The sequence below is a fragment of the Podarcis vaucheri genome (assembly GCF_965113315.1).
Source record: "Podarcis vaucheri genome assembly, chromosome: 14".
NCBI lineage: Eukaryota > Metazoa > Chordata > Lepidosauria > Squamata > Lacertidae > Podarcis > Podarcis vaucheri.
Window position 1 is genome coordinate 48,768,774 of NC_138752.1, and position 25,635 is coordinate 48,794,408.

Consider the following 25,635-nt stretch of genomic DNA (forward strand, 5'->3'; position numbering starts at 1 on the left):
TCATTGTCCTCTTTCCCCCTCTCTTTCAACTGAAGGCAACTCCCAGCAATGGTGGCCTTGCAGACGCTCCACCTCAGGAACACACAACGGACCCAGAGCAACCTTCCCACAAGCTTGGAAGGCTTGTCAAATCTTGCAGGTATGATTCCCAAGGAAATGTGTGAATGGGCTCAGCTCTGTGCATTGAGCAGCCTGTGAAGAAGAATCCGAGGCTGCAGCTCTCTGCATGTTTCCCTGGAAGTAAGTCTCGTGGAACTACCTGAAGGAGCGTCTCCACCCCATCATTCAGCCCGGACACTGAGGTCCAGCGCTGAGGGCCTTCTGGTGGTTCCCTCACTGCGAGAAGTGAGCTTACAGGGAACCAGGCAGAGGGCCTTCTCAGTAGTGGCACCCACCCTGTGGAACGCCCTCCCCTCAGATGTCAAGGAAATACGCAACTCCCTGACTTTTAGAAGACATCTGAAGGCAGCCCTCTTTAGGGAAGTTTTTAATGTTTGATGTTTTATCATGTTTTTAATATTCTGTTGGGAGCCGCTCAGAGTGGCTGGGGAAACCCAGCCAGATGGGCGGGGGTATAAATAATAATTTATTTATTTATTTATTTATTTATTTACTTGATAGGATTGTTTTTGGTAGGCATGCCTAGGGTTGCACCACTAAAGAAACGTATATGTTCCTGAATTAAATTCATAGACTGGGGCCACATTCACACCGAACCAATTTAGAGCACTAGGTATCACTTTGAGCAGGCTTGACTTCCTGCAAAGGATTCTGGGAGCTGTGCTGTGTTATGGGTGCAGAGAATTGTTGGAGGGCACCAGGTTATGGGGAGGCTCCCCTGGGACCCTGTAGCCCACGTGGCTTGCATCCAGAACCCACCCTTGTTGAACTCTGACTCTCCTCACTTTCATTCTTTCCTCCTCCTCCTATGCTCAGATGTGGACTTCTCCTGTAATGACCTGACCCGCGTCCCCGAGTGTCTCTACACCCTGTCCAACATACGGCACCTCAATCTCAGCAGCAACCAAATTGGAGAGCTCTCCCTCTGCATTGACCAGTGGTGCCAGCTGGAGACCCTCAATCTGTCCAGGAACCAGCTTACCTCCTTGCCGGTAGGTGGCGTTCCCTGTCCAGGTAACTGGGACACCAGCTCTGCCATGCTACTGGTTGGCTGCAGAGGAATGGTGGGAGGAAGCAGCTGGGGACCCCCACGGAAAGAAGGCTCAGAGCCAGGGGGTCGGTGGCGGTAGGACAACGATGAGTGGTCAGAGGGAGACGAGGGAGAAGACTGCGAGGAAGAATTAGAATTTTACTATTGTGGATTGAGGGCCCGACCCCGCGATGTGAAATAAATACACCAGGACACGTGATATAAGGTTAATGGACAAGAAAAGGCCACAACTTTATTGATTACAGCAGTGAAAAGGTATTGGCTTAGGCATTGGATGACTATAGGTGGTGGGTTTATTCAACAGTAGGTGGAGCCTGTTGATGCTCATCCAACTATAGGCTCACCCCCTGATGTCACCGAGGGTCGTGCCATGGCCTCCCGCCAAGCAGGCATCGGACGGAATACACGACCGCCAGATTCCTTTAACGGAATAACCCACGGTAGATAGCATAGGCGATGGCCACACCCAGCCCTTGACACAGCACAACACATTATTCCAAGGCCTAACCTACCCACCAATACCACAAAAGTTGTGACGATTGCTACGAGGTAGGCGAAAAAACCAGAAGGCCTAATGCCTAATGGAAAAATTCCTACCAGGCCCCCCGGACAACCAGGGCGACCAGCCTAAGGTTCATAGCAAGGCCAAAAACCTATACCCTGAGCTAAATGGGAGTGGAGGGTGGGTGACTCGCTGAGGGACGACGACGAATGAGGAGGAGGCGGAGCTGGCACCACAGCATTAAGCTGCTACACACGCCCCCCGGAGACACCTGGTTGGCCACCTCCGGTGGGCGTGGGCACCAGCCAGGTAGGAGGGGAGGGGGCTAATGCCCCCTACCAGGGGTGGAGCTCGGTCTCCCGCCCACAACCACTCCCCTCTCTTCCAGGGAGGAGAGTCTTTATCAGTCACAGACCAGTTCCGGGTCACTTACAATATCAGGAAAATCATAAAACACAACAGGAATACGTTGAATTGCAATTGGGTATAACAGACAATTCAGATATAGCGGCAGTTTAAAAAAATATATTACCGTATTTTTCGCTCTATAAAACGCACTTTCCCCCTCCTAAAAAGTAAGGGGAAGTATGTGTGCGTCTTATGGAGCGAATGCAGGCTGCATGGCTATCCCAGAAGCCAGAACAGCGAGAGGGATCGCTGCACAGCGCTGTTCTGGCTTCTGGGATTCAGAATATTTTTTTTCTTGTTTTCCTCCTCCAAAAACTAGGTGCGTCTTATGGTCTGGTGCGTCTTATAAAGCAGAAAATATGGTATATAAGGAGGTGTATTACGTAGGACAGGGGTCAGCAAACCTTTTCAGCAGGGGGCCGGCCCACTGTCCCTCAGACCTTGTGGGGGGCCGGACTATATTTGGGGGCAGGGAGAGCGAATTCCTATGCCCCACAAATAACCCAGAGATGCATTTTAAATAAAAGGACACATTCTACTCATGTAAAAACACGGTGATTCCCAGACCGTCCGCGGGCCGGATTTAGAAGGTGATTAGACCGGATCCAGCCCCCGGGCCTTAGTTTGCCTACCCTTGACGTAAGATTAGTTTTGAGGATCTAATTTAAGATTTTGCAGTTAGAAAAAGTAAGAGAGCATTTTTCAAATATAAATGAAAATAAACATTCTTTTCCATCTTACTATAGGTTTTGTTTCATTTTGAAAAATAAACTTATATTTTGGGATTTATATTTTGAATTAGATATATATATGGGGGCACCAAACTCTTTTCAGTGCCCAACCTTGCAGAAAAATCAGTGTTTAAAATGAGCGAGTTAATGAATGGATCAACAAATGAATTCATGAGCAAATCTCCCTTGCTCTTTTTGACTCTTTGCACGTGTTTCCACCCTAGTCGGCCATCTGTAAGCTGACCAAGCTGAAGAAACTCTACCTGAACTCCAACAAGCTGGACTTTGACGGCATTCCTTCGGGGATCGGGAAGCTAGTCTCCCTGGAGGAATTCATGGCTGCAAACAACAACTTGGAACTGATTCCAGAAAGCCTCTGCAGGTATGCCAAGCCCTCCTCCAAGTGGCCTTGAGGCACAGTATTTCCTCCCAGAGGACTACCTGCATGGTTGGCTGTGCACACATACATGGTTTTATGTGCCTTTGGCCGATGTGCTTCCAGGCTGAGACGATTCCTGTAAATCAGCACTGTTCTGCCGCTACCTTGGAAACAATTACAGTCATGCCTTGTGTTACGTTTGCCTCATGTTGCGGCTTTTCAGGTTACGAACGTGGCAAACCCGGAAGTGTTTACTTCCAGGTTCACTGCACATGCAGAAGCGATCTACGCACTGTGCGCATGTTCAGAAGCACTCTATCGGGCTTCGCGCCTGTGCAAGAGTGGTGCTCTACTTACAGACTTTTTGGGGTGCTCTACTTACAGACTTTTTGGGGTGCGAACGGCGTTCATAAGTAGAGGTACCACTGTAATGTCTCTTTCTACCTACCTATGAACCCAAAGCTTGTAATTCATCAATTTTGGGGCAAGCCTCTCATATTAATTTTCCTTTATTCAATTTCTGTCGCGCAGCCTTCAACACATGCTTCTCTCAAGGAGCTGAGCAATAAAAGCGAAAGACCGCTACATTGGATCCCCCCGCCCCCAGCAAATAACAGTTGATAAAAATATGATAAATAGGAAGGGCAGTTTTGTTTGAGTCTCAGAGGCTTAAAAGGTTAAGCAGTTTTAAAGCCTGGAATGAGAGCCAGTGGTGGGGTAATGCTTAGAGTATTGGACCTCAGGCCTCAAAGACCAGGGTTGAAGTCCCTCCCTTGGTCATGATGCTTGCTGGGTGACGTTCGGCCAGTTAACACACACTCTCGGGGCCTAGCCTACCTCACAGGGCTGTTGTTAGTGGAGGGAAGGGTGGGAGAACAACATACACTACCTTGAGCTCCCCAGAGGGAAGATAGTTTAGGGTCAAGGCATCAAAGAGCTGACATGACTGCCCTTTGTACAATTATGCATGGCATTGGAGAGTGCATGGAGAGACCTTTTCGCCCCCGTAACACTAGGGCTTGTGGACGTCCAATGGATGTCCATCCATACCATAACGTCCTCCTTCACATAGTGCAGAGTTAAACTATGGAACTCACTGCCACTGGAGGCGGTGATGGCCGCTGACGTGGATGGCTTTAAAAGAGGATCGGGCAAATTCATGGAGGAGAACGCTATCAATGGCTACGAGCTGCAATGGCTAAGCTCTGCCTCCACAATTAAAGGCATCAATTCTTCCGGGTACCAGTTGTCAGAAACCACACGAGGGGAGAGGAATCTCGTGCTCAATCCTGCATGCTTGGCCCCTGTGAGAACATGGTCCCATTGGCCTGATCTGACAGGCTGCCCTTATGTTATTTGCCAGATGCCAGAATTATTGCCATGTTCGGTTTTGAGTAGGGCTCCGTCCTGGGCCTACCTGGGGATGCTGGGGATTCGAACCCGGAACCGTCTGCATGCAAGGCAGATGCTCTACCACTGAACTACAGCCCTTCCCCATATGACTTAACTGGTTCAAAGGGAGACAGTAAGCACCTCTTTTTCTCTCCACAGGTGTGTCAAGCTCAGGAAGTTGGTTTTGAACAAGAACCGCTTGGTCACTTTACCTGAGGCCGTGCACTTTCTGACAGACATTGAGGTGAGGCCAGGGGGTCCTTGCTGTCAGAAGCGCCTGGGAGTTGGGATGGGGGGCGTGTAAGAAAAGGGGATCAACATCTTACCGGAAGGAGCGTCTCCAACCCCATCATTCAGCCCAGACCCTGAGGTCCAACGCCGAGGGCCTTCTGGCGGTTCCCTCCCTGCGAGAAGTAAGGTTAAAGGGAACCAGGCAGAGGGCCTTCTCGGTGGTGGCGCCCGCACTGTGAATGCCCTCCCATCAGATGTCAAGGAGATAAACAACTACCTGACATTTGAAGACATCTGAAGGCAGCCCTGTTTAGGGAAGTTTTTAATATTCTGTTGGGAGCCGCCCAGAGTGGCTGGGAAACCCATCCAGATGGGTGGGGTATAAATTAATTATCATCATCATCTTTCATGCTGTGGGACTCCACTTGGCCCCTAACGGGCCAAAAGTGAGAAGCCAAAATCCTATATGAAGACGATTTATCCCCTCACAGTTACAAAGATAACAACAGGGCAACCGACTTTTGGGTTTGGTGGGTGTGCGTCAGTAAATGAGGGGAATTAAGACTAACAGAGCTGAGTAATAATCGTGTAATCTCACTGTATACAAGTTGTACAAGTGACAAAGTACAGTGGTGCCTCGCAAGACGAAAAGAATCCGTTCTGTGATTCTCTTCATCTAGCGGTTTTTTCGTCTTGCGAAGCAAGCCCATTGATGGATTAGCGGATTAGCGCTTTTAGCAGCTTATCGGCTGATCGGATCAGCTGATAAGCGGCTTAGCGGCTTAGAAAAAGGGGGGAAAGGGAAAAAAACCCGCAGGAACTCGCAAGACATTGTCGTCTTGCAAAGCAAGCCCATAGGAAATTCGTTTTGCGAAGCATCTCCAAAACGGAAAACTCTTTCGTCTAGCGAGTTTTCCGTCTTGCGAGGCATTCGTCTTGCGGGGCACCACTGTATTTCAATTTCAATTCCCAGTGCTCTCTGGGAAGAGGGATTGGCCGATTAAACACTCTGAGATCTGTAGTTCTTCGAGGGAAATAGGGGTCAACTCTCGGCACCCTTAACGAACAACGTTTCCCAGAATCCTTTGGGGAAGCCATGACTGTTCAAAGTGGGCCCTAGCAGGATCTGGATGAGCTTCTGCGTTTCCCATTCCCGTAGCTGCCTTTGACCTGAATAGCCTTTTCCTCCACTCTGCTTCCGGCTCTGAATCCATCGCCCCTTCCTGCCCTTCCTTCTTCCAGATCCTCGATGTCCGTGAGAACCCCAACCTCGTGATGCCCCCCAAGCCTGTGGACAGGACCTCCGAGTGGTACAACATCGACTTCTCCCTGCAGAACCAGCTGCGACTGGCGGGGGCCTCCCCAGCTACGGTAGCAGCTGCTGGGGCAGGTGGGTTTGGTATTTCTCCCACAGAGAAATTTACGGTCTGCAAATAAAAACACCCTAAAGATCCCAGGCCTCAGAGAGGTTAGGCTGGCCTCAACCAGAGCCAGGGCTTTTTCAGCTGTGGCCCCGATCTGGTGGAACGCTCTGTCACAAGAGACTAGGGCCCTGCAGGACCTGACATTTTTCCGCAGGGCCTGCAAGACAGGGCTGTTCCACCAGGCCTTTGGTCAGGGCGCAGCCTGACCCCCTCCTCTGGCAATCTGCACAGAATTTTGCTTGATGGTTGCCATTAATTTGATTTTAATTTGATTTAGTTAATTTTACAATGAATGTTTTAGAATGTTGGACTATTTTGATTGTTGTTAGCCGCCCTGAGCCCAGCTTCGGCTGGGGAGGGCGGGATATAAATAAAATTTATTATTATTATTAATTTATTATTACTGTGGGTTATTCTGGCCTTGCGATTTCCCCGCCCCCAGCCTTCCTGGCAAATGATAAACTGCCTTGTTTCCTACCAGTGAATTGCATCCAGTGTTAAAACTATGCAGAGTATAGACCCACTGAAATTAATAAGACCTGAGCAATTTACTGTAGGTCCGTTAATTTCAGAAGGCCTGTTACCAGTTGGATATTGTTTTTAAAAAATTGGTGGTTTAGTTTAAAAGTCTCAGAAGTTTTAAAATATACGGTCAACTCACAAATATATATATATATATATATATATATATATATATATATATATATATATATATATAGTTTTTTAACATATCATTTTCAACAGTAATTAAACATACTTTTACATCTTTTTACTTCCATCAATCCTGTCTGAAAACTTTCCAATCTGATCTCTTAGTATGCATTTCTTTCTTCCCTATTACATTTCAAACTCATAACCAATATCTCTTTTTCTACTTTGTAACACTTCGTATATTTCTCATTACAAAACTTCTTGTAGTCCTGCTAGCGTAATTTGTTGATTACGGTTGCTCTTCAAATTGTAGCCTTATGAGGCTTTGCCCTCGGGTGGGAAAAATATTGCGCCCGGGAAAGGGAAGTGGGAGTCAACAGACACTCAAGGAATAGTTTCGGAGAAAAGGCTTTTATTTCTACCATCCATGAGCTGGTAGAAGGAGCAAGTGTGATAGTTCACAAAAAGCATGCATGAGTTCACAGTCATGTGCACAGAGTTTATATACAGTGGTGCCCCGCAAGACGAATGCCTCGCAAGATGGAAAACCCGGTAGACGGAAGGGTTTTCCGTTTTTCAATGCGCTTCGCAGGACGAATTTCCCTATGGGCTTGCTGCGCAAGACGAAAATGTCTTGCGAGTCTTGAGATTTTTTTCCGCTTTCCCCCCCTTTTTCTAAGCCGCTAAGCCTTTAATAGCCTTTTAGCAGCTAAGCCGCTAAGCTTTTAATAGCCGCTAAACCGCTAATAGCACTAAGCCGCTAATAGGGTTGCTTCACAAGACGAAGAAACCGCTAGACGAAGAGACTCATGGAACGGATTAATTTCGTCTTGCGAGGCACCACTGTACCCATTCCAGTTCCCTCCCCCTTTTCTCCTCCTTTTCCCAGGAGTCCTGCCCCATGAGTTCCTCTGAGCATGAACAGAAAGCTGTCTTGGGACTATTCCCAGGAAAGGGGGGGGGTGAGAAGCCAAGGGGTTTTCAGAGTGTTCCCGTTGTTTCATTCTTGTGCTTTGGCATGGTTCCCGGAGAGAAAGTTGCAAGGGACATGTACTGTTTGGCAAGGTCAACTATAGCCTGAGAAGCGACCTTTGTTACAGCAGAGCGAAATGTTTCTGATGCTTAGCTGCTGAGAAAATGATTTTGAAAAGCTTTGAGAAGCTTTGAGCCTGCTTTGGGGGGGGGGGGGTGACTTCGGGCCTAGGTGGGGTCACCTGTCCTCACCTCCTACAAAATAATTCATATACTTCTTCCAATCTTCTACAAATCTCTGGTTCCCGCAGGTTTCAAATCCTTCCTGTCATTTTGTCCAATTCTGCATAGTCCATTAATTTCGTCTGCCATTCTTCTTTCGTCAGAATTTCTTCTTGTTTCCAACTCACAACTTAGGCACATTCAAGTTGTGCAAATTCGGCTTTACGTGCTTGTCAGAAAAAAAGTGCTGAACTTTAAAAAAGTTCATGGGTGTGGGGAGTCAGTAATCCCTCGCACTATTGTACTCACCTGGGAGAGTGTTCAGAGGTGCAGAGAATGTGTGTTTTGACTATACACGATTTTGGCTCTATGCACTATCCCGGGTTATAACTCCTGTGTAAGTTGAGAGTTGAATATCTATCCACACGTGCACTATCCAAACACTTGTTGTTCAAAAATTCACTTATCCAAACACGAGAGATCAGTACCCAGACCTCACTTATACGCTCCTCAGATTCAGAGATCCAAATAGCCAGACCTGTATGTAGTACTGTAGAGAAATAAGCAGCCTTAAACAATCTTTACTTTTATGTGTCATGTTGGTCCACTGGAAACCATGGGGGGGGGGAGCAGGAGAGGGGAGAAAAGGGGACAGACTGAATGAAGAAGAGAGCATCTTTTCCCTTCCTTGTTTGCCTTCTGCAGTGTTTCAGAGAATTCTCCCTGGTTTTTTTTCACCATTTTGTGGCCAAAATTCTGTGATCAGGAACACATTAGACATTTCCCCATAGGAATTAGTGGGAATCATTGACTTGTTTTGTGAACGCTCACCTGATAAACCATCTCCTGAGAACACATTGTGTTCGGAGAGCAGAAACTGCGTGTATAAGCGATACTTGTGGGAGCTTCAAAGCTGTCTTCCATCCCCTAAAATTATTTGTTTCTCCCCACCCCTTTCTATTCCTAGGGAGCAGCCCAAAGGACCCCATGGCACGAAAGATGCGCCTGCGAAGACGCAAAGACTCGTCACAGGATGATCAGGCAAAGCAGGTGCTGAAGGGGATGTCGGACGTGGCGCAAGAGAAGAACAAGAAGATGGAGGTAGGAACACACTCAGTGATGGAGGGTGACTCCAAGGATGCAGCACTTGGAAATCTTTAGCTTAGAGAAAAGGCAAGGCGTTTATAAAACTGCATGGCGTGGAGGAAGGAAATATTTTCTTCCTCTCTCTCTTAACGCAAGAAGTTTTGGGTGTCCAGTGAAGCTGAACGTTGGGAAATTCGGAACAGATAAAATAAAGAATTTCTGGGTTAATCTGGGGAACTCACTTCCACAAAAGGCTGTGATGGCCGTTTAAAGTTCAGCATGGGAAGATAAGTACAATAGAGATTTTAAGAAAGACTGGAGAACCATTCATGTCATATTTACAGAATCAATGTAAAGAAATGGACTCACTTGCAGGGTTTGATTAAACCAAGCTTAGGCAAACTCAGCCCTCCAGATGATTTGAGACTACAACTCCCATCATCCCTGACCACTGGTCCTGCTAGCTAGGGATGATGGGAGTTGTAGTCCCAAAACATCTGGAGGGCCGAGTTTGCCAATGCCTGGATTAAACACTTGCAATTAACAAAACAAATGTAGGAAATAGAATGTTGATGTTAAAATGAAAAGAGAAGAATTATAACTATTTTTTTTTAAAAAAATTAAAGAATAAGAAATAACAAATAAGCTGGAGGAGATAATATGCCAAAAAACCAGAAGAGGAAACTGAGGGAAGTCGTGGAGAGGAGGGGAAAATTGGGGGATGGTATTTTTGTTATATGTTATGATAGTAAAGGTAAAGGGACCCCTGACCATTAGGTCCAGTCATGGCCGACTCTGGGGTTGTGGCGCTCATCTCGCTTTATTGGCCAAGGGAGCCGGCTTACAGCTTCTGGGTCATGTGGCCAGCATGACTAAGCCGCTTCTGGCGATCCAGAGCAGCGCACGGAAACGCCGTTTACCTTCCCGCTGGAGCGGTACCTGTTTATCTACTTGCACTTTGACGTGTTTTCGAACTGCTAGGCTGGCAGGAGCAGGGACTGAGGAACAGGAGCTCACCCCGTCACAGGGATTCGAACCGCCGACCTTCTGATCGGCAAGTCCTAGGCTCTGTGGTTTAGCCCACAGCGCCACCTGCGTCCCTGATATGTTATGATACTTTGATGTTAAAAAATGTAAAATCTTAATAAAAACTATTTTTTTAAAAAATAAGTTCAGCACGGGATGGCAGTATATAAAAAGCCACCATCCCATAAAGCAATAGCTATTGCATCGTCAAAGAAATGTTAGAATCCGGTTAAAGAAGCAGTCGCATTATAATCAGGAAAATGCAATGCAATAATCCCCATGTCTGAACGCACGCTAGTTTCCCCTTCTTTTCATCTACCAGGATCCCTTATTCTTTGTTCTTATTGCCGTTAGGATCCTTTACTAACTCTCTCCCTCCCTCCCTCTTCTTTCCGCGCTAGGAGAACGGAGACCCAAAGTACACAGACCTGAAAACCCGCCGCTGGGATCAGAGTTTGGAGAAGCCTCAGCTCAACTACTCTGAGTTCTTTACGGAGGACGTGGGGCAGCTCCCTGGCATCACCGTCTGGCAGATTGAGAACTTTGTGCCCACAATGGTGGACGAGACCTTTCACGGGAAGTTCTACGAGGCCGACTGCTACATTGTCCTGAAGGTGAGGGGGGCAGACATCTTGTTTTTATCCTCACAACCACCCCTGCGAGGTGGGAGACTTGCTTGTCCGTCGCTTCATGGGCCTCACTCACACCAAACTAGGATGCGCTAGGATGCCACCTTACTATTATTATTATTTTATTTTATTTTATTTTTGCAATTTTATATTTAACACAAAAAACATTATCACAAAAGGAATATATAAACCCCAGTCTCCCCACCGCCCTCCCCTGACTTCCCCCAACTTCCTCTTCTGATTCTTTAAATATTTGCTTCTCCTATTTTGCTCTACCTTAATTTTATAATTTTATAATTAAATATTGTTATATTCTTCTTATCTTTGTAGCATACCAAATATCCAAATTACATCTTAGGTTTTGTTATTTGCCCAGTTATTACCTTTTAACCGTTTATACTCATTTGCTTAATTGTAAGTGTTTACTCAAACCCTGCTAGTGAGTCGACTTCTTTACAATGCTTCTGTAAAAATAAAAAAATTCCTTCCAGTAGCACCTTAAAGACCAACTAAGTTAGTTCTTGGTATGAGCTTTCGTGTGCATGCACACTTCTTCAGATATACACTTCTTCAGATACTGTGTATCTGAAGAAGTGTGCATGCACACGAAAGCTCATACCAAGAACTAACTTAGTTGGTCTTTAAGGTGCTACTGGAAGGAATTTTTTTATTTTGACTATGGCAGACCAACACGGCTACCTATCTGTAAATGCTTCTGTAAATACATCATAAATAATTCCCATTCTTTTTTAAAGTCTCTGTTGTCCTTATCCCTGATTCTTCCAGTCAACTTCTCCATTTCAGCATATTCCATTAGCTTTGCTTGCCATTCTTCTTTCGTTACTATTATTATTATTACTATTATTATTATTAATTAGATTTCTATGCTGCCTTCCATCCAAAGATCACAGGGCGGTTTGCAATATGAAAACACAAAAATGTTTAACAATGTAATAAACAATAACACCCCCAACACAGTTTAAAAGGCTATAGATTGTTTAATTAGTATGGGAGAAGAAGAATATTTTGGCCTGGCACCTGAAAATATGTAACAAAGGCGCCAGCCGAACCCTTCTGGGGAAGAGCATTCCACAAATGGGGAGCCACCACAGAAAAGGCCCTTTTCTCATGTTGCTGCCCTCCAGTCCTCAGAAGGTCCTCGGAAGATGATCGCAGGGTCCAGGTCTGTTCATATGGGAAAGAGGAGGACCTTGAGGTATTGCAGTCCTGAGCCTTAAACTGTCACGGGTTCCCCTAAACCTGGGAACTGTAGTTTACTAAGGGGGCTGAGAGTTGTTAGGGGGTGCCCTCACCCACTCACAGGGCTATATATCCCAGAATGGTTTAACAACCAGTCCCTCTCCCCAGGGAACTCTGGGAGCTATAGCTATAATAGGAGTCTCTTAATGACTCTCAGCACACTTCACAAACTACAGCTCCCAGAATTCACTGGGGGAAGCCATGGCTGTTTAAAGTGGCGTTCTAGTGTTGTAAGTGTGTATTGTGAAGGTGGCCATGATCTCCCAAGGATAAGGAACCCGTGACCTTTCAGATGTTGTCAGGACTAAATAATAATAATAATAATAATAATAATAATAATAATAATAATAGTAATAGTAATAATATATAATAATTTATTATTTCTACCTTGCCCATCTGGCTGGGTTTCCCCAGCCACTCTGGGCAACTTCCAAAAAAAGTTTTAAAATACATTAAAACATAGTCATTAAAAACTTCCCTAAACAGGGCTGCCTCCAGATGTCTTCTAAAAGTCAGATAGTTTATTTCCTTGACATCTGATGGGAGGGAATTCCACAGGGTGGGCGCCACCACCGAGAAGGCCCTCTGCCCGGTTCCCTGTAAGCTCACTTCTCGCAGTGATGGAACCACCAGAAGACTCTCAGAGCTTGACCTCAGTGTCCGGGCAGAACGATGGGGGGTGGAGACGCTCCTTCAGGTATACTGGACCGAGGCCGTTTAGGGCTTTAAAGGTCAACACCAACACTTTGAATTGTGCTCGGAAACATACAGCTCCCATAATCCCGTACCTTTGGCCTTGCTGGCTGGGGCTGATGGGAGTTTGAGTCCGACAACATCTGTAGGCCCACGGCTGCCCTGCCCTTGCCACAGGAGTAGACAAAAGTTGAACTGTGCCTGGTTTGATGCCACCATACGCAGGTCCCTAACCCAAAGCGACCTTGAGGGCAGGGAGGGTTCCTTTTCAAGCTTGCCCGTTGGTCCAGCTGCAAACATTGCTTCTCCCCAGACTTTCCTAGACGATAACGGCTCATTGAACTGGGAGATCTACTACTGGATTGGCCAGGAAGCCACGCTTGACAAGAAAGCCTGCTCTGCCATCCATGCGGTCAACCTTCGCAACTATCTGGGCGCCGAATGCCGCAGCATCCGGGAGGAGATGGGAGACGAGAGCGACGAGTTCAGCCAGGTAAGCTCCTTCCTCTCTGCAGGTTGCTGGCTATATCTATCTTTCCCCTTTCGGCTGGGGTTTTTTTTTGGGGGGGGGCAATTGCTTTAATTGATTTTCATATACCGTATTTTTTGCTCTATAAGACTCACTTTTCCCTCCTAAAAAGTAAAGGGAAATGTGTGTGCATCTTATGGAGCGAATGCAGGCTGCGCAGCTATCCCAGAAGCCAGAACAGGGAGAGGGATTGCTGCTTTCACTGCGCAGAGATCCCTCTTGCTGTTCTGGCTTCTGGGATTCAGATTAATTTTTTTCCTGTTTTCCTCCTCCAAAAACTAGGTGCGTCTTACGGTCTGGTGCGTCTTATAGAGCGAAAAATACGGCATGTTTATGCATTCTTACAATATTAGTAGCCTAAAACTCTCAGAATGACCACTTCCCTCTACCCCTCTTCTGGTTTTCTTGTTTCCACACTATAATATTTACACATTGATTTATATCAGCATACTGTTCATATCTATACACAGTTCTTTCTATAATCTCATATAGAATGCTCCAACAATTATAAGTTTTAAGGTTTATCTCAAGCCTGCCAGTGTTCTTATATGTTATCAGTGTTTCTCAAGGTAAGTTGTAAATTTCTTCCAGTCTTTTTGGAATGTCTGGTCATCCCGCTCATGAATTCGTCCCGTCAGCCTGGCTAATTCTGCGTACTCTACCATCTTTGTTTGCCATTCCTCAATACAAAAAATTCACAGCTGAGTCCTCAACTCTTTATTACTCTGCTTGGCTTTCTTCAAGTTGAGCTGTGTCTAAAATTTGCCATTTAGGTTTTCAAACCTTTTTTGTAAACTCAGTTTTAGAAACTGTACCTTTGACTCCTCAATCCTTTATTACTGCGCTTTGCTTCACCTAGGTCAGGGGTCTGCAACCTTTAAGACAAAAAGAGCCACTTGGACCCGTTTCCGAAGAAAAAACAACAACTGGGAGCCGCAAAACAATTGCGACATTTAAAACAAATATATCTCCGGAGCCACGATCTGACAGCGGGCGGGAAGGTGACGTCGGGACGGTGCGTGACTAACGCACGCACCGCCCCCATGCGATGTCACAGCCAGTACAGTGCCCACCACAGTGAGGAGTGTCGGGGCGCACAATGCGCCTCTTCCCCTCGCTAGTATCCGCCCCGGAGCCGCAGCAAAGATGTAAAAGAGCCACATGCGGCTCCGGAGCCGCGGGTTGCAGACCCCTGACCTAGGTCGAGCTAGGATTATAGTACATCCGTATTTGTGGGAGTTTTATTCCCTTTATTTGAATTTGGTCATTTAAGGTTTATGATTTCTCTATTTCCTTCTGAGGAAACTGAATAGTTCAGTAAAACGAGGTTTGTAGCCGGCATCCCGTTAAGGCTTTGTTCAGTTCTAGGTTTTTCTAATTTTTCCCTTAAACTTTTTGATTTTTATTATTTAGGTTTTTTCTATAAGATAATATTTCTAATCGATTACTTCTCGTTTCAAGGATTTTCACGGTATTTCATTTGTTTTGTGTAATTCCTCAATAGTCGGCAGATCTTGATGTTTCCATCCTTGAGCTATCAAAACTCTGGCCGCCGTTGTCTCATACAGAAATAGTTTTTCATCTTCTTTTGGTATCTCATCCAAATGTTAAAAAAAATAACTTTCGTGTCTGTTGGCAGGTCTTTGATCACGAGATCTCCTACATTGAAGGTGGGACGGCCAGTGGCTTTTATACAGTGGAAGACACACACTATGTCACCAGGTAAGAAATGATGATAATGGTCCCCTTTATCCCATTATACATGACTACATGACTGCATTATACATAACTACATGACTAAGCCATTTCTCACCTTCTCACCCCTTGCCTTTTCCTGCAAGACCTATTACAGTCGTTAAGAGTCGTCAACAGGCTCATCTCAGCTATCTGCCAATCTCCCATTCCCACCACCCTTCTGAGTAATACCCCTCCCCACCTTCTCACTATATAGAAGGATCTGGCAACTTCTGTTTCAGTGTATCTGAAGAAGTGTGCATGCACACGAAAGCTCATACCAAGAACTAACTTAGTTGGTCTTTAAGGTGCTACTGGAAGGAATTTTTTTATTTTGGTCCCCTTTTGATACTTCTTCTTTTTAAAAAATTTCTATCCAAGGCACAACACCCAAATCTTATTTTGCTTTTGTGTGAAGAAAGGGTGCTTCTGAGCCCATACAGAGTCCTTTTTCTGCTAGCCCCAGAGCATTTGGGATTACTGGGTGCAACTTTCAGGTCAAAGCTTGTCCCTTCTGAATGGGCCTCAATCCGCTGCCTCTCCAAAGACTCACTTGTGATTTAGGGGATCCAGATTTATTTATTTTTTTGGAAGATGCTCCAACTTAAGACTCCTGGCTGTTCTCCTTGTTCCCCTCTGTTTCTTAATTGTGGGGGGGCTAACACTAGTAAATTTCTAATTTTTCATTTGATTATTCTGCCTAGAGGCAGATGGAAGGGAACATTGGGCCATAGCAGTAATTTTGGATTGGGGTTGATTCAGCAGTACAAAAAACTGATTTGGCCAGAGAACAGGAGATTGGCAGGAATGTCTCAAGTTCTGACAGCAGGATAATAAATAATGTGGGGTGCAGGAAAGATCTGTGACTTTGAGATTGTTTTGAATTTGGGGAAAACTGTTTAGCTTGCAATTCCCCTTGGTGTGGCAGTGCCCTGATAAACCAGTCTTCTCTGCCTAGATCTTTCTAGTGTAAAAATTATATGACAGAGGGCTCCAAACCGCCAAGTTTTTTAGTCCTGGTACAGCCTCTCTTTATCTAGTGTCAATCCATTTCCTCTTCCGTGCTGGCCGTTTTGAATGTTCTCTTATTTTAAGGAAGTAGGGGAAATCTTCAAGAACTGCAAAACTTCCAAGACCTTTGGCCAACAGACCCGTTGGTGGATTTAAGTTTCCCCCTGTCATCTAACATTTTCGCCCCCCGATTTCAATGTAGGCTTTACCGTGTTTATGGAAAGAAGAACATAAAGTTGGAACCGGTACCTCTGAAGGCAGCATCACTGGACCCTCGGTAAATATTTAGGGTGATTCTCTTTTGGAAACGGGATCCTCTAAAATCAGCAATTTTGGGGGAAACAAATCCCTAAAATATTATGTATAGCTGAGTTGACATTCTAGGTCATCTGTCTCATAGGAAGTCCTCAATCAATTCATTACATTGGTGGAGTTGTACTTGCAAAGGCATCCTTGGATTGGGCTAAGGAATTATTTTCTAAGGTCCACCAATAATTTCTTTTAAAGAATGAGAGAACTTTAACTCCGCATTAGTGTTTGCTATCCATATTTGAGGGAGTAAACCATAATATTAAATGCAAGGAATTGGTTTGTTCTTTATTGATTGTTGTGCAGCAATCTGGAGTTCAGAGATGGAAAATTTAGACAATCCCTGCTTGGCTTAGGGATGTTAGGACTGTTGCACTCTCAGATGGGGAAATGGCACAATATAGCCGGCTCCTGCAAGGCAAAGAAGGACCACAGACCTTTTACGCCACCCGGGAAGACTTTATTTCATCCACATCTTGTGATAATGTGGAAGGGCATCTCTCAACAGCAGCATCAGAAATATGGAAAGTGTGAGATGATTTTCAGTTCCCACCTGTGGCTCCTAGAAGCTGTCAGCATGTGACAGCAGCCACACCCTGGGAACGGCTTCGACTGGCCGGCTAAGCCAGGTGAGGGTAGCCGATGGGTCTCAAACTCTCAGTGAGTTAGAGACTTCCTCTGCATGTGAAGATAGACGCTGGTGGATTGAGCAGATGAGACCAAGAGTGGTCCAATGGCCAAGAAGGCAGTTTCTTCATGTGCTGTAGAGGGAAGTGAGGGGTCGATGGGGCTCACCCACCTGGGAGAAGGAAAACTCTGATCCTGAACTCCCACTGCCTTGTGGGATATGATTGGGGGGGGCATGGCCAAAAAAAGGTTGGGAACCACTGGCTTGGAGGATTCTGGGAGTTGTAGTTCCATAAAACCTGGGGGGTTAGAGGAAAGCCCCATCACTGATTTTGAGTGAGGTCTGCAGCAGCTTCTAGCTATTTGGGGAAAAGGCCCCCTTCCGTCTTTTTCTTTTTTAATCCTTTATTTATTTATTAAATTCATATTACCCGTTAGTTACCGTACAATTTCAGCACTGTACATAACATATGTTATATTAAATATATGGATTACCCACATCTAACCCTATACCCTATTCACCATTTACCCAAATACCCATGTGACTTTCCTCACCCACGTGCAAGACGTCCTTCTCGCTACGTTAAAACTCTTATCATTGTGTTCGCATTTATTCATCACATTAATCAGCCCTCTATTCCAGAATCATTGCATTAATGAACTCACTCAGTACTTATCCAAAGATTTCCACTGAAGTAATATTTTACAATGTATTCTTCAACACGCTTCCATTCCTTTCTTAATTCTTGCTTTGATTGCACTCTAATTGATGCTGTCATCTTGGCTAGTTCAATATATTCGCAAAATTTGATTTGCCACTCTGACATTGAGGGAGTTTCCTTGCTCTTCAGTTTTTGGCCACGAGTACTTTTGCAGCCGCTGTTGCGTGTAAAAAGACTCTGACCTTGTCTTTAGGGTCTTTCTTTATCTCCAACTTGCCTCTTTCCTGGGACTTTTTTTTCAAGGTTCGTCTTCCTGTTGGACCACGGCCTCGAGATCTACATCTGGAGGGGGAGCCAGGCGACTCTGAGTGGCACCACTAAAGCCAGGTAACTCCCCAAGCAAGGAGAGGGTTGTGGTTGATGTCAGTTGCTTTGGGCCTTTGGGTGGTGTCTGTTAGGGTGTGAAACCTAAGACGCTGGCAAGTTAGCAATGTCATGTAACTTTAAGTAGTCAAGCTTGTTAAGTTGTTAAGTTGCTCAGTATATAAAGAGTGTTTGTTTTCTCTGCGTGGCGTGGGGTGTGAAGCAAAAATGTCTGAAAGCTCCGGAGGTGTTTCTGTTATCTTTCTGCAATAAACCTGTCTTTGGAAAGACAGGCTTCCCTGTGTCGTTATTTCTTTGCTGCTGAGACTTTGAAGCTTGTACTGCAACAAGAATCTCTGCACTGGACTTAATTAATGCTCTGCAAAGAGAGCCGTTGCTGATGGCGCAGCGGAAGCGTTTACTGGACCAGTACACAAACTCTCTTAGTGTCTGTGGTAAACTTTATTTGAACTGCCGATGCCATTATCGTTTTTTGTTTATTTCATTTATACTTTATTTCCTAAAATTTGTGCACCGTTTCTTCGTAGCGACAAAAACCCTCGAGGCAGTTTGCAAATGAAAACAAAAAACAAAAAAAAATCAATCAAAATGAGTAACAACACTTTAAAACATTCAAGAAATTAAAACCAGCAGTAAACTACAAACAAATTAAAACACATACCAGCATTCCAGACATCTGGCTAGACCTGACTTTAAAAAAGGGTTTTTAGCAGGTGCCAAAATGTGTACAGTGAAGATGAGGGAGTTTCAAAGTGTAGATGCTGCCACACTGTAATAAAAATAAAAAATAAATTTATTACTTATACACCACCCATCTGGATGGGTTTCCCCAGCCACTCTGGGCAGCTTCCAAGAGAATATTAAAAATACGACAAAACATGAAACATTAAAAACTTTCCTAAACAGGGCTGCCTTCAGATGTCTTCTAAAAGTCAGAGTTGTTTATTTCCTTGACATCTGATGGGAGGGCATTCCACAGGGCGGGTGCCACCACCGAGAAGGCCCTCTGCCTGGTTCCCTGTAACTTCTCACAGTGAGGGAACTGCCAGAAGGCCCTTGGAGCTGGACCTCAGTGTCTGAGCTGAACAATGGAGGTGGAGACGCTCCTTCAGGTATACTGCGCTGAGGCCATTTAGGGCTTTAAAGGTCAGCACCAACACTTTGAATTGTGCTTGGAAACGTACTGGGAGCCAATGTGGGTCTTTCAAAACCGGTATTATGTGGTCTTGGCGGCCGCTCCCAGTCACCAGTCTAGCTGCCGCATTCTGAATTAGTTGCAGTTTCCAGGTCACCTTCAAAGGTAGCCCCACAAAGAGCGCATATAAGATTGATTTCATACAAATAGATATTGTGCAGCAGCTGCAACCATGCCAGCGGTCAAGTGGGCATGTCAGGGGTTAATGTCATCTCGCATGCAAACTGCCCCCAAGTTGTTTAAGGGCTCCATAGACAAATAATACATGGATTTTCACTCCTGATTTGCTTGCCATGAATTGTGCTTCCTGGAAACTGGTTATTTGCCATTTTTATATCCTGGCCATCTTGAGGTTATTATTACCTGTGCGGATAAGCATCTGTTTTTAAATTCTGATTCCAGGTGTTTTGAAGCATTTGGTGGTTCAGATGTATTGTTTTGCTGCTTCGTCGTTCGACACCCTGGACTCTTTTTGGAGGGAAGGGGTGGAAATGTATTAAGTAAATGAAAAACCGAACACTAATTGGAGCTGAACCCTTGTTACAATGCAAATCTGTTCCTCTGAGCTCCTTTTTGTCTTTCCCTGAATCAGTCTTCCGCTCCGTTCTTCTCCCCCCTCTTAGGCTTTTCGCAGAGAAGATCAATAAGAACGAGAGGAAGGGGAAGGCAGAGATCCTGACCGTCAGTCAGACGCAGGAGGCGCCCGAGTTTTGGGAGGTCCTGGGGGGGCAGCCGGATGAGATCAAACCCAACGTCCCAGATGACTTCAAGCCTCCCAGACCTAAACTCTACAAGGTGAGTTGGTGCAGACACCTGTCACACCCAGGGTGGATAAAAATCAATGATTTTTTTTGGATTTTTGTTTTATTTAAATTGGATTTTATTTTTCATTTAGATTTTTAAAATAAAATGCTTTTGGAGGAAAAATCTTTGTAAATATAGTTTTCTATTTAAGTTACATTATGGTCCAGACTCCAAAGGCTATTCATCAGGAAATAAAGATTTTTTTTCAGTTTTTCACGTGTGCTAAAGCTCAGTCTCAGGGTTTTTTTTTAATTGTTTAACCGCATCAGTTAGCAAACATGGATACATACGCTATAATGTTATTGTTTTAGTTAAATAAAACGCTTAAATGATTATTTTTCTCCTTCCAGTAAAATACAGCAGAAAAGTTGTCCAAATATAAACAGTTAACTTATTAAAAACCTGAAAATAATTTCATAGTTATCTGTCTCTGTATTTCTAATAGTACAGTCATACCTCGGATTGAATGTGCTTCAGGTTGAGCGCTTTCGGGTTGCGCTCCACGGCAACCCAGAAGTAATGGAGCGCGTTACTTCCGGGTTTCACCGCTCGCGCATGCACAGACGCTCAAAATGATGTCATGCGCGGAAGGGGCAAAACGCGACCCACAGATGCACCGTTGCGTCTTATGTTCTGTTCAGGATGCGAACAGGGCTCCGGAACAGATCCCATTCGCATCCTGAGGTACCACTGTATAACCAAATCAGTAATTTTTGATATGACTGTAAAAACTACTCTGAAAATTTACTATTCCAGAAATGAAGCCTTCATGTGGTTGTAAATATTAAGATTATACCAGCAAGAATGAGTCTTTCTGTAAAGAAAAAATGATTTAAATAAAGTCTTACTGACTAGTGATTTAAATCAATTTGATTTAAATCAATTCTAGGCTGGTCACACCCAAACACTCATAACAGCTCTCAACACCCATAACAAACTACAGTTCCCAGGATCCTTTGCGGGAAGCCCGGGCTATATAAAGCGGTATGACGCTGCTTTAAAAGTATGGGGCAGAAGAGACCCCGGAGTGGGAAAAGGCTTTCCAGGTGGGCTTTTGATTGCTCCCTTCTCCCTGCTAACACCCATTTTCCCTTTTCTCCTTCCTTCTCCTGTTCTCCCACAGGTCGGTTTAGGTTTGGGTTACCTGGAGCTGCCCCAGATCAACTACAAGCTTTCTGTGGAACACAAGAAGAGGCCAAAAGTGGATCTGCTGCCAGAAATGAGACTGGTACGCCACTCTGTGTTTATATATGCCGTATTTTTCGCTCCATAAGACACACCTGACAATAAGAAGCACCTAGTTTTTAGTGGAGGAAAACAAACAAAAAAATATTCTGAATGAAACCGTGGATGTATGATTTTTGTGGTTCATGCTGTGGCCACAGACGTAATTTGACGGTGAGTTTGGGGTAGCCCAATGCAAAAATCCTGAGGAGCCATGTGGATCTGTGCTTTGTAACCATGTTTTTTGCACCATTTTGCACCCACGAAACAGTGGATCTGGGTTGGGTTTTTTGGGTGCAGGCTGTAGCCATGGGCATGCTATGTGATCTGATGTTGAATTTGGGGTGACCCAATGCAAAAATCCTGAGGATCCATGGGCTTTTACCTCCCCCCTCCTAGGCAGCCTCCTTTATCGCTAACCTCCCTTATCTCCCTCCCAATCACTTGCCGATCAGCTGCTTCCTTTCAACACTCCCTTCCCTCTTGTTTGCCTTAGTGTCTTTTCCTTAGCTGGAGCAGTTTTTTGCTCCTCTTTTTCTTCTAATTTCTCTCCTTATTGCTTTAGTCTTCCTGTTTCCCCCCTTTGCAAGTTTGCTGTCTTTACCTTCCCACTCCCAGGCAGCCTCCTCTATTGCTAGCATCCCTTATCTCCCTCCCGATCGCTTGCCAATCAGCGGCTTTGTTTCAACACCCACTTCCCTCTTTCTTTAAAAAAAAAAAAAGCATGATCTGCTTTTCGCCCCTGGGCAATTCGCCTCCAGGGACCATGCATTCACTCCATAAGACGCACAGACATTTCCCCTTACTTTTTAGGAAGAAAAAATATGTTTTATGGAGCAAAAAATACGGTAGAGAGAGAGAGAGTGTGTTGTAGAATTGGATGGGATCCAACCCCGCTAGAATGCATGAATGGGATGGGGAGAGGGAACAGAGCGGGAAGCTCTACTCTCTCCCAGGAACACAACTGCATCAGGGGACCTATTTATTTTTATTTATTTATTTCATTTCTGTCCCACCATTTCCCCCCCCAAGAAGCTTCACAGTTCTCCCCCATCTCCTTTAATCCCCACAGCAACCCTGTGAAGTAGATTAGGCTGAGAAGCAGTGACTGGCTCCCAAGGTCACACAGTGAGCTTCATGGCCGAGTCAGGATTTGAACCCAGGTCTCCCAGGTCCTAGTCCAACACTCTAACCACTACACAGCCTCAGTCCTGTATACCTGATGGAGCGTCTCCACCCCCATCATTCAGCCTGGACACTGAGGTCCAGCTCCAAGGGCTTTCTGGTCGTTCCCTCACTGCGAGAAGTGAGGTTACAGGGAACCAGGCACAGGGCCTTTTCGGTAGTGGTGCCAGCCCTGTGGAACACCCTCCGTTCAGATGTCAAGGAAATAAACAACAATCTGACACTAAGACAATATCTGCAGGCAGCCCGTATTGAGAAGTTTTTAATGTTTGATGTTTTATTATGTTTGTATATATTCAAGTGTGTTTTAAGTGCATTATACAGGGACGTGGGTGGTGCTGTGGTCTAAACCACTGAGCCTAGGGCTTGCCGATCAGAAGGTTGGCAGTTCGAATCCCCGCAGTGGGGTGAGCTCCCGTTGCTCAGTCCCAGCTCCTGCCAACCTAGCAGTTCAAAAGCAAGTAGATAAACAGGTACCATTCCGGCAGGAAGGTAAACGGTGTTTCCGTGCGCTGCTCTGGTTTTGCCAGAAGTGGCTTAGTCATGCTGGCCACATGACCCGGAAAAACTGTCTGCAGACAAACGCTGGCTCCCTCGGCCTGTAAAGCGAGATGAGCGCCGCAACCCCAGAGTCGTCTGTGACTTTACTTAACTGTCAGGTTTCCTTTACCTTTACCTAAGTGCATTATACAAATGTGGCACTAGATGGTGCTGATGAGCTAATGGCAAATTCCATGTATATTTTACAACTTTATTTAAAAAAACCGGTTTTCACACCGTTTTTTGTATCTGTGTTGATTCAGCCATAGTTACTTATGTCTTAGACATAAGGGAGGGCAATTATTAGGGCGGGCACCACTACTGAGAAGGCCCTCGGCTTACACAGCTGCTTTGAAATGGTGGCAGCACATTTCCAAATAACTGCTGTTCCGACGGGCCCTTTGGGCAACTCTGGCACTAGGCCTTGAGGAGCTGCCGAAACTGATCTTGGCAGCCGAGCAGGGTGAATTGAAACCCTTCCTTCTTGTCTCCCCTCCCACAGCTTCAAAGTCTTCTGGACACCAAGTCGGTCTACATCCTGGACTGCTGGTCTGACGTTTTCATCTGGATCGGCCGCAAGTCTCCTCGCCTGGTGCGCGCCGCTGCCCTCAAGTTGGGTCAGGAGCTCTGCAGCATGTTGCATCGCCCCAAACACGCCATGGTGACCCGCAACCTGGAGGGCACTGAGTGCCAGGTAGGTGGGTGGGCAGGTATTTATTTACAGTGGAACCTTGGGTTGCGAACATGATCCGTGCGGGAGGCATGTTTGCAACCCGCAGCGCTGCGTCTGTGTACGCGCGTGACTCGACTCAGCACTTCTGCCCATGCGCAAAGCGCAATTGCTGAAACCCGGAAGTACCCCTATCCGGTACTTCTGGGTTTTGGTGTGTCCATAACCTGAAAACGCATAACCCGAGGCGTCTGTAGCCTGAGGTACCAGTGTATTCATTTTTTAAAAACCCACATTTGTTGTTGTTTAGTCATTTAGTCGTGTCTGACTCTTCGTGACCCCCTGGACCAGAGCACGCCAGGCACTCCTGTCTTCCACTGCCTCCCTCAGTTTGGTCAGACTCATGTTTGCAGCTTCGAGAACACTGTCCAACCATCTCGTCCTCTGTCGTCCCCTTCTCCTTGTGCCCTCCATCTTTCCCAACATCAGGGTCTTTTCCAGGGAGTCTTCTCTTCTCATGAGGTGGCCAAAGTATTGGAGCCTCAGCTTCAGGATCTGTCCTTCCAGGGAGCACTCAGGGCTGATTTCCTTCAGAATGGATAGGTTTGATCTTCTTGCAGTCCATGGGACTCTCAAGAGTCTCCTCCAGCACCAGAATTCAAAAGCATCCATTCTTTGGTGATGTCTGTCCTTTTTTGCCCCCCACCCCCCAGGTCTTCAAGTCCAAATTCAAGAACTGGGATGACGTGCTGAAGGTGGATTACACCCGCAACGCAGAGTCGGTCAAGCAGGCAGACGGCCTTTCAGGAAAAGTGCAGAAAGACTCTGAGAAGAAGGACCAGATGAAGGCTGACTTGACAGCCCTCTTCCTGCCGCGCCAGCCCCCCATGCCGCTAAGCGAGGTAGGTCTCAGACGGAGCGGGTGGCTGGGCCGAGATTCTCCTCTGCAGAGTCACCTCACGTGAAGCGGAGGCGGTCTAAAATCTGCCCTACTGCTTCCTGCCCCAGTCGTCGTCCGACCCCAAACTCTTTGTATTCAAACCAAGGAGAAAATTCCTACACAGAATTCTGTAATTTTAAGGCTCCGCCAGTGAGCCCCTACACCCCCCCGGAGGTCTGTGAAATGCAAAGCGTTGGTGCAGACCTTAAAAGCCCTAAAAGGCCTCGGTCCTGTGTAGCTGAAGGAGCATCTCCACCCCCATCGTTCAGCCCTGTCTGTGGGTCTCAAAGCCTCCTTTCCCCCCATTTTGGAGAGGGGAGGTTATGGTTTTGTCTTGTTCTTGTTTTTATTAGGAATTTTGGGTTTTCATCTTGTATTTGTGAGATTTAACGTCCGGCACACCTCCGCTGCAACTCAGTGCTTCTCCCGGCGTCTAGCAGAGTATAGCGATCAGCGAAGTAGCTTATGTTGAGGAATCTCACCCATGCAGAAAAACACTACGTACACAGCTTCTTTCTAATCTAAGAAGCGCTTATTTACAGCAGAGAAATATATCAGCAGTCCGGGAGACTGCTTTCCCACAGTATTTTTATGCTGTGAAACACACTGAGATCTTCAGATGAAGGGGGGGGTCTATTATTATTAACCGTATTTTTCGCTCCATAAGACACAACTGCCCATAAGACAGTTTTTTTAAAAAGGAAAACGGGGGGAAATATTCTGAATCAAATGTTGTACTAAACTATTTTAGTAATAAACTACCTATATATCAGAGTGAGGGGGACAGGAGCTGTATGTTTCTTTAGCGTACGCACTCAAGGAGCGATGAGCGGGGAGGCAGGACACCCCCAGACGGACCCAACGCAGGAACCTCAGCAGCCTCCTCTCGTGTAAGCGGCTCCTTTCCCTCTTTGCTGCTTCAAAGTGAGTCACGGAGGAGGGAAGGAAGGGGAGCCATAGATCCTCAGCTCGTGCATGCAGCGGGATCCCGCCGCTGTCCATAGGCATTCACGCCATAAGACGCACATACACATCCCCTTACTT

The 25,635-nt window shown here is 45.8% G+C and overlaps 1 protein-coding gene across 1 annotated transcript in view; it reads left to right on the top strand.

Moving 5' to 3' along the window:
• FLII (FLII actin remodeling protein) overlaps positions 1–25,635 on the top strand; it is a 57,381-nt gene that overhangs the window by 18,827 nt on the left and 12,919 nt on the right. Inside the window, exons 7-21 of the mRNA XM_082199621.1 lie at positions 36–139; positions 937–1,112; positions 3,037–3,194; positions 4,743–4,827; positions 6,057–6,204; positions 9,051–9,184; positions 10,597–10,809; positions 13,091–13,270; positions 14,946–15,028; positions 16,254–16,328; positions 17,953–18,036; positions 19,852–20,023; positions 21,156–21,260; positions 23,484–23,675; positions 24,365–24,553. Of these exons, the coding sequence (XP_082055747.1) occupies positions 36–139; positions 937–1,112; positions 3,037–3,194; positions 4,743–4,827; positions 6,057–6,204; positions 9,051–9,184; positions 10,597–10,809; positions 13,091–13,270; positions 14,946–15,028; positions 16,254–16,328; positions 17,953–18,036; positions 19,852–20,023; positions 21,156–21,260; positions 23,484–23,675; positions 24,365–24,553 (2,098 nt within the window). The remainder of the gene's footprint in view (positions 1–35; positions 140–936; positions 1,113–3,036; positions 3,195–4,742; positions 4,828–6,056; positions 6,205–9,050; positions 9,185–10,596; positions 10,810–13,090; positions 13,271–14,945; positions 15,029–16,253; positions 16,329–17,952; positions 18,037–19,851; positions 20,024–21,155; positions 21,261–23,483; positions 23,676–24,364; positions 24,554–25,635) is intronic.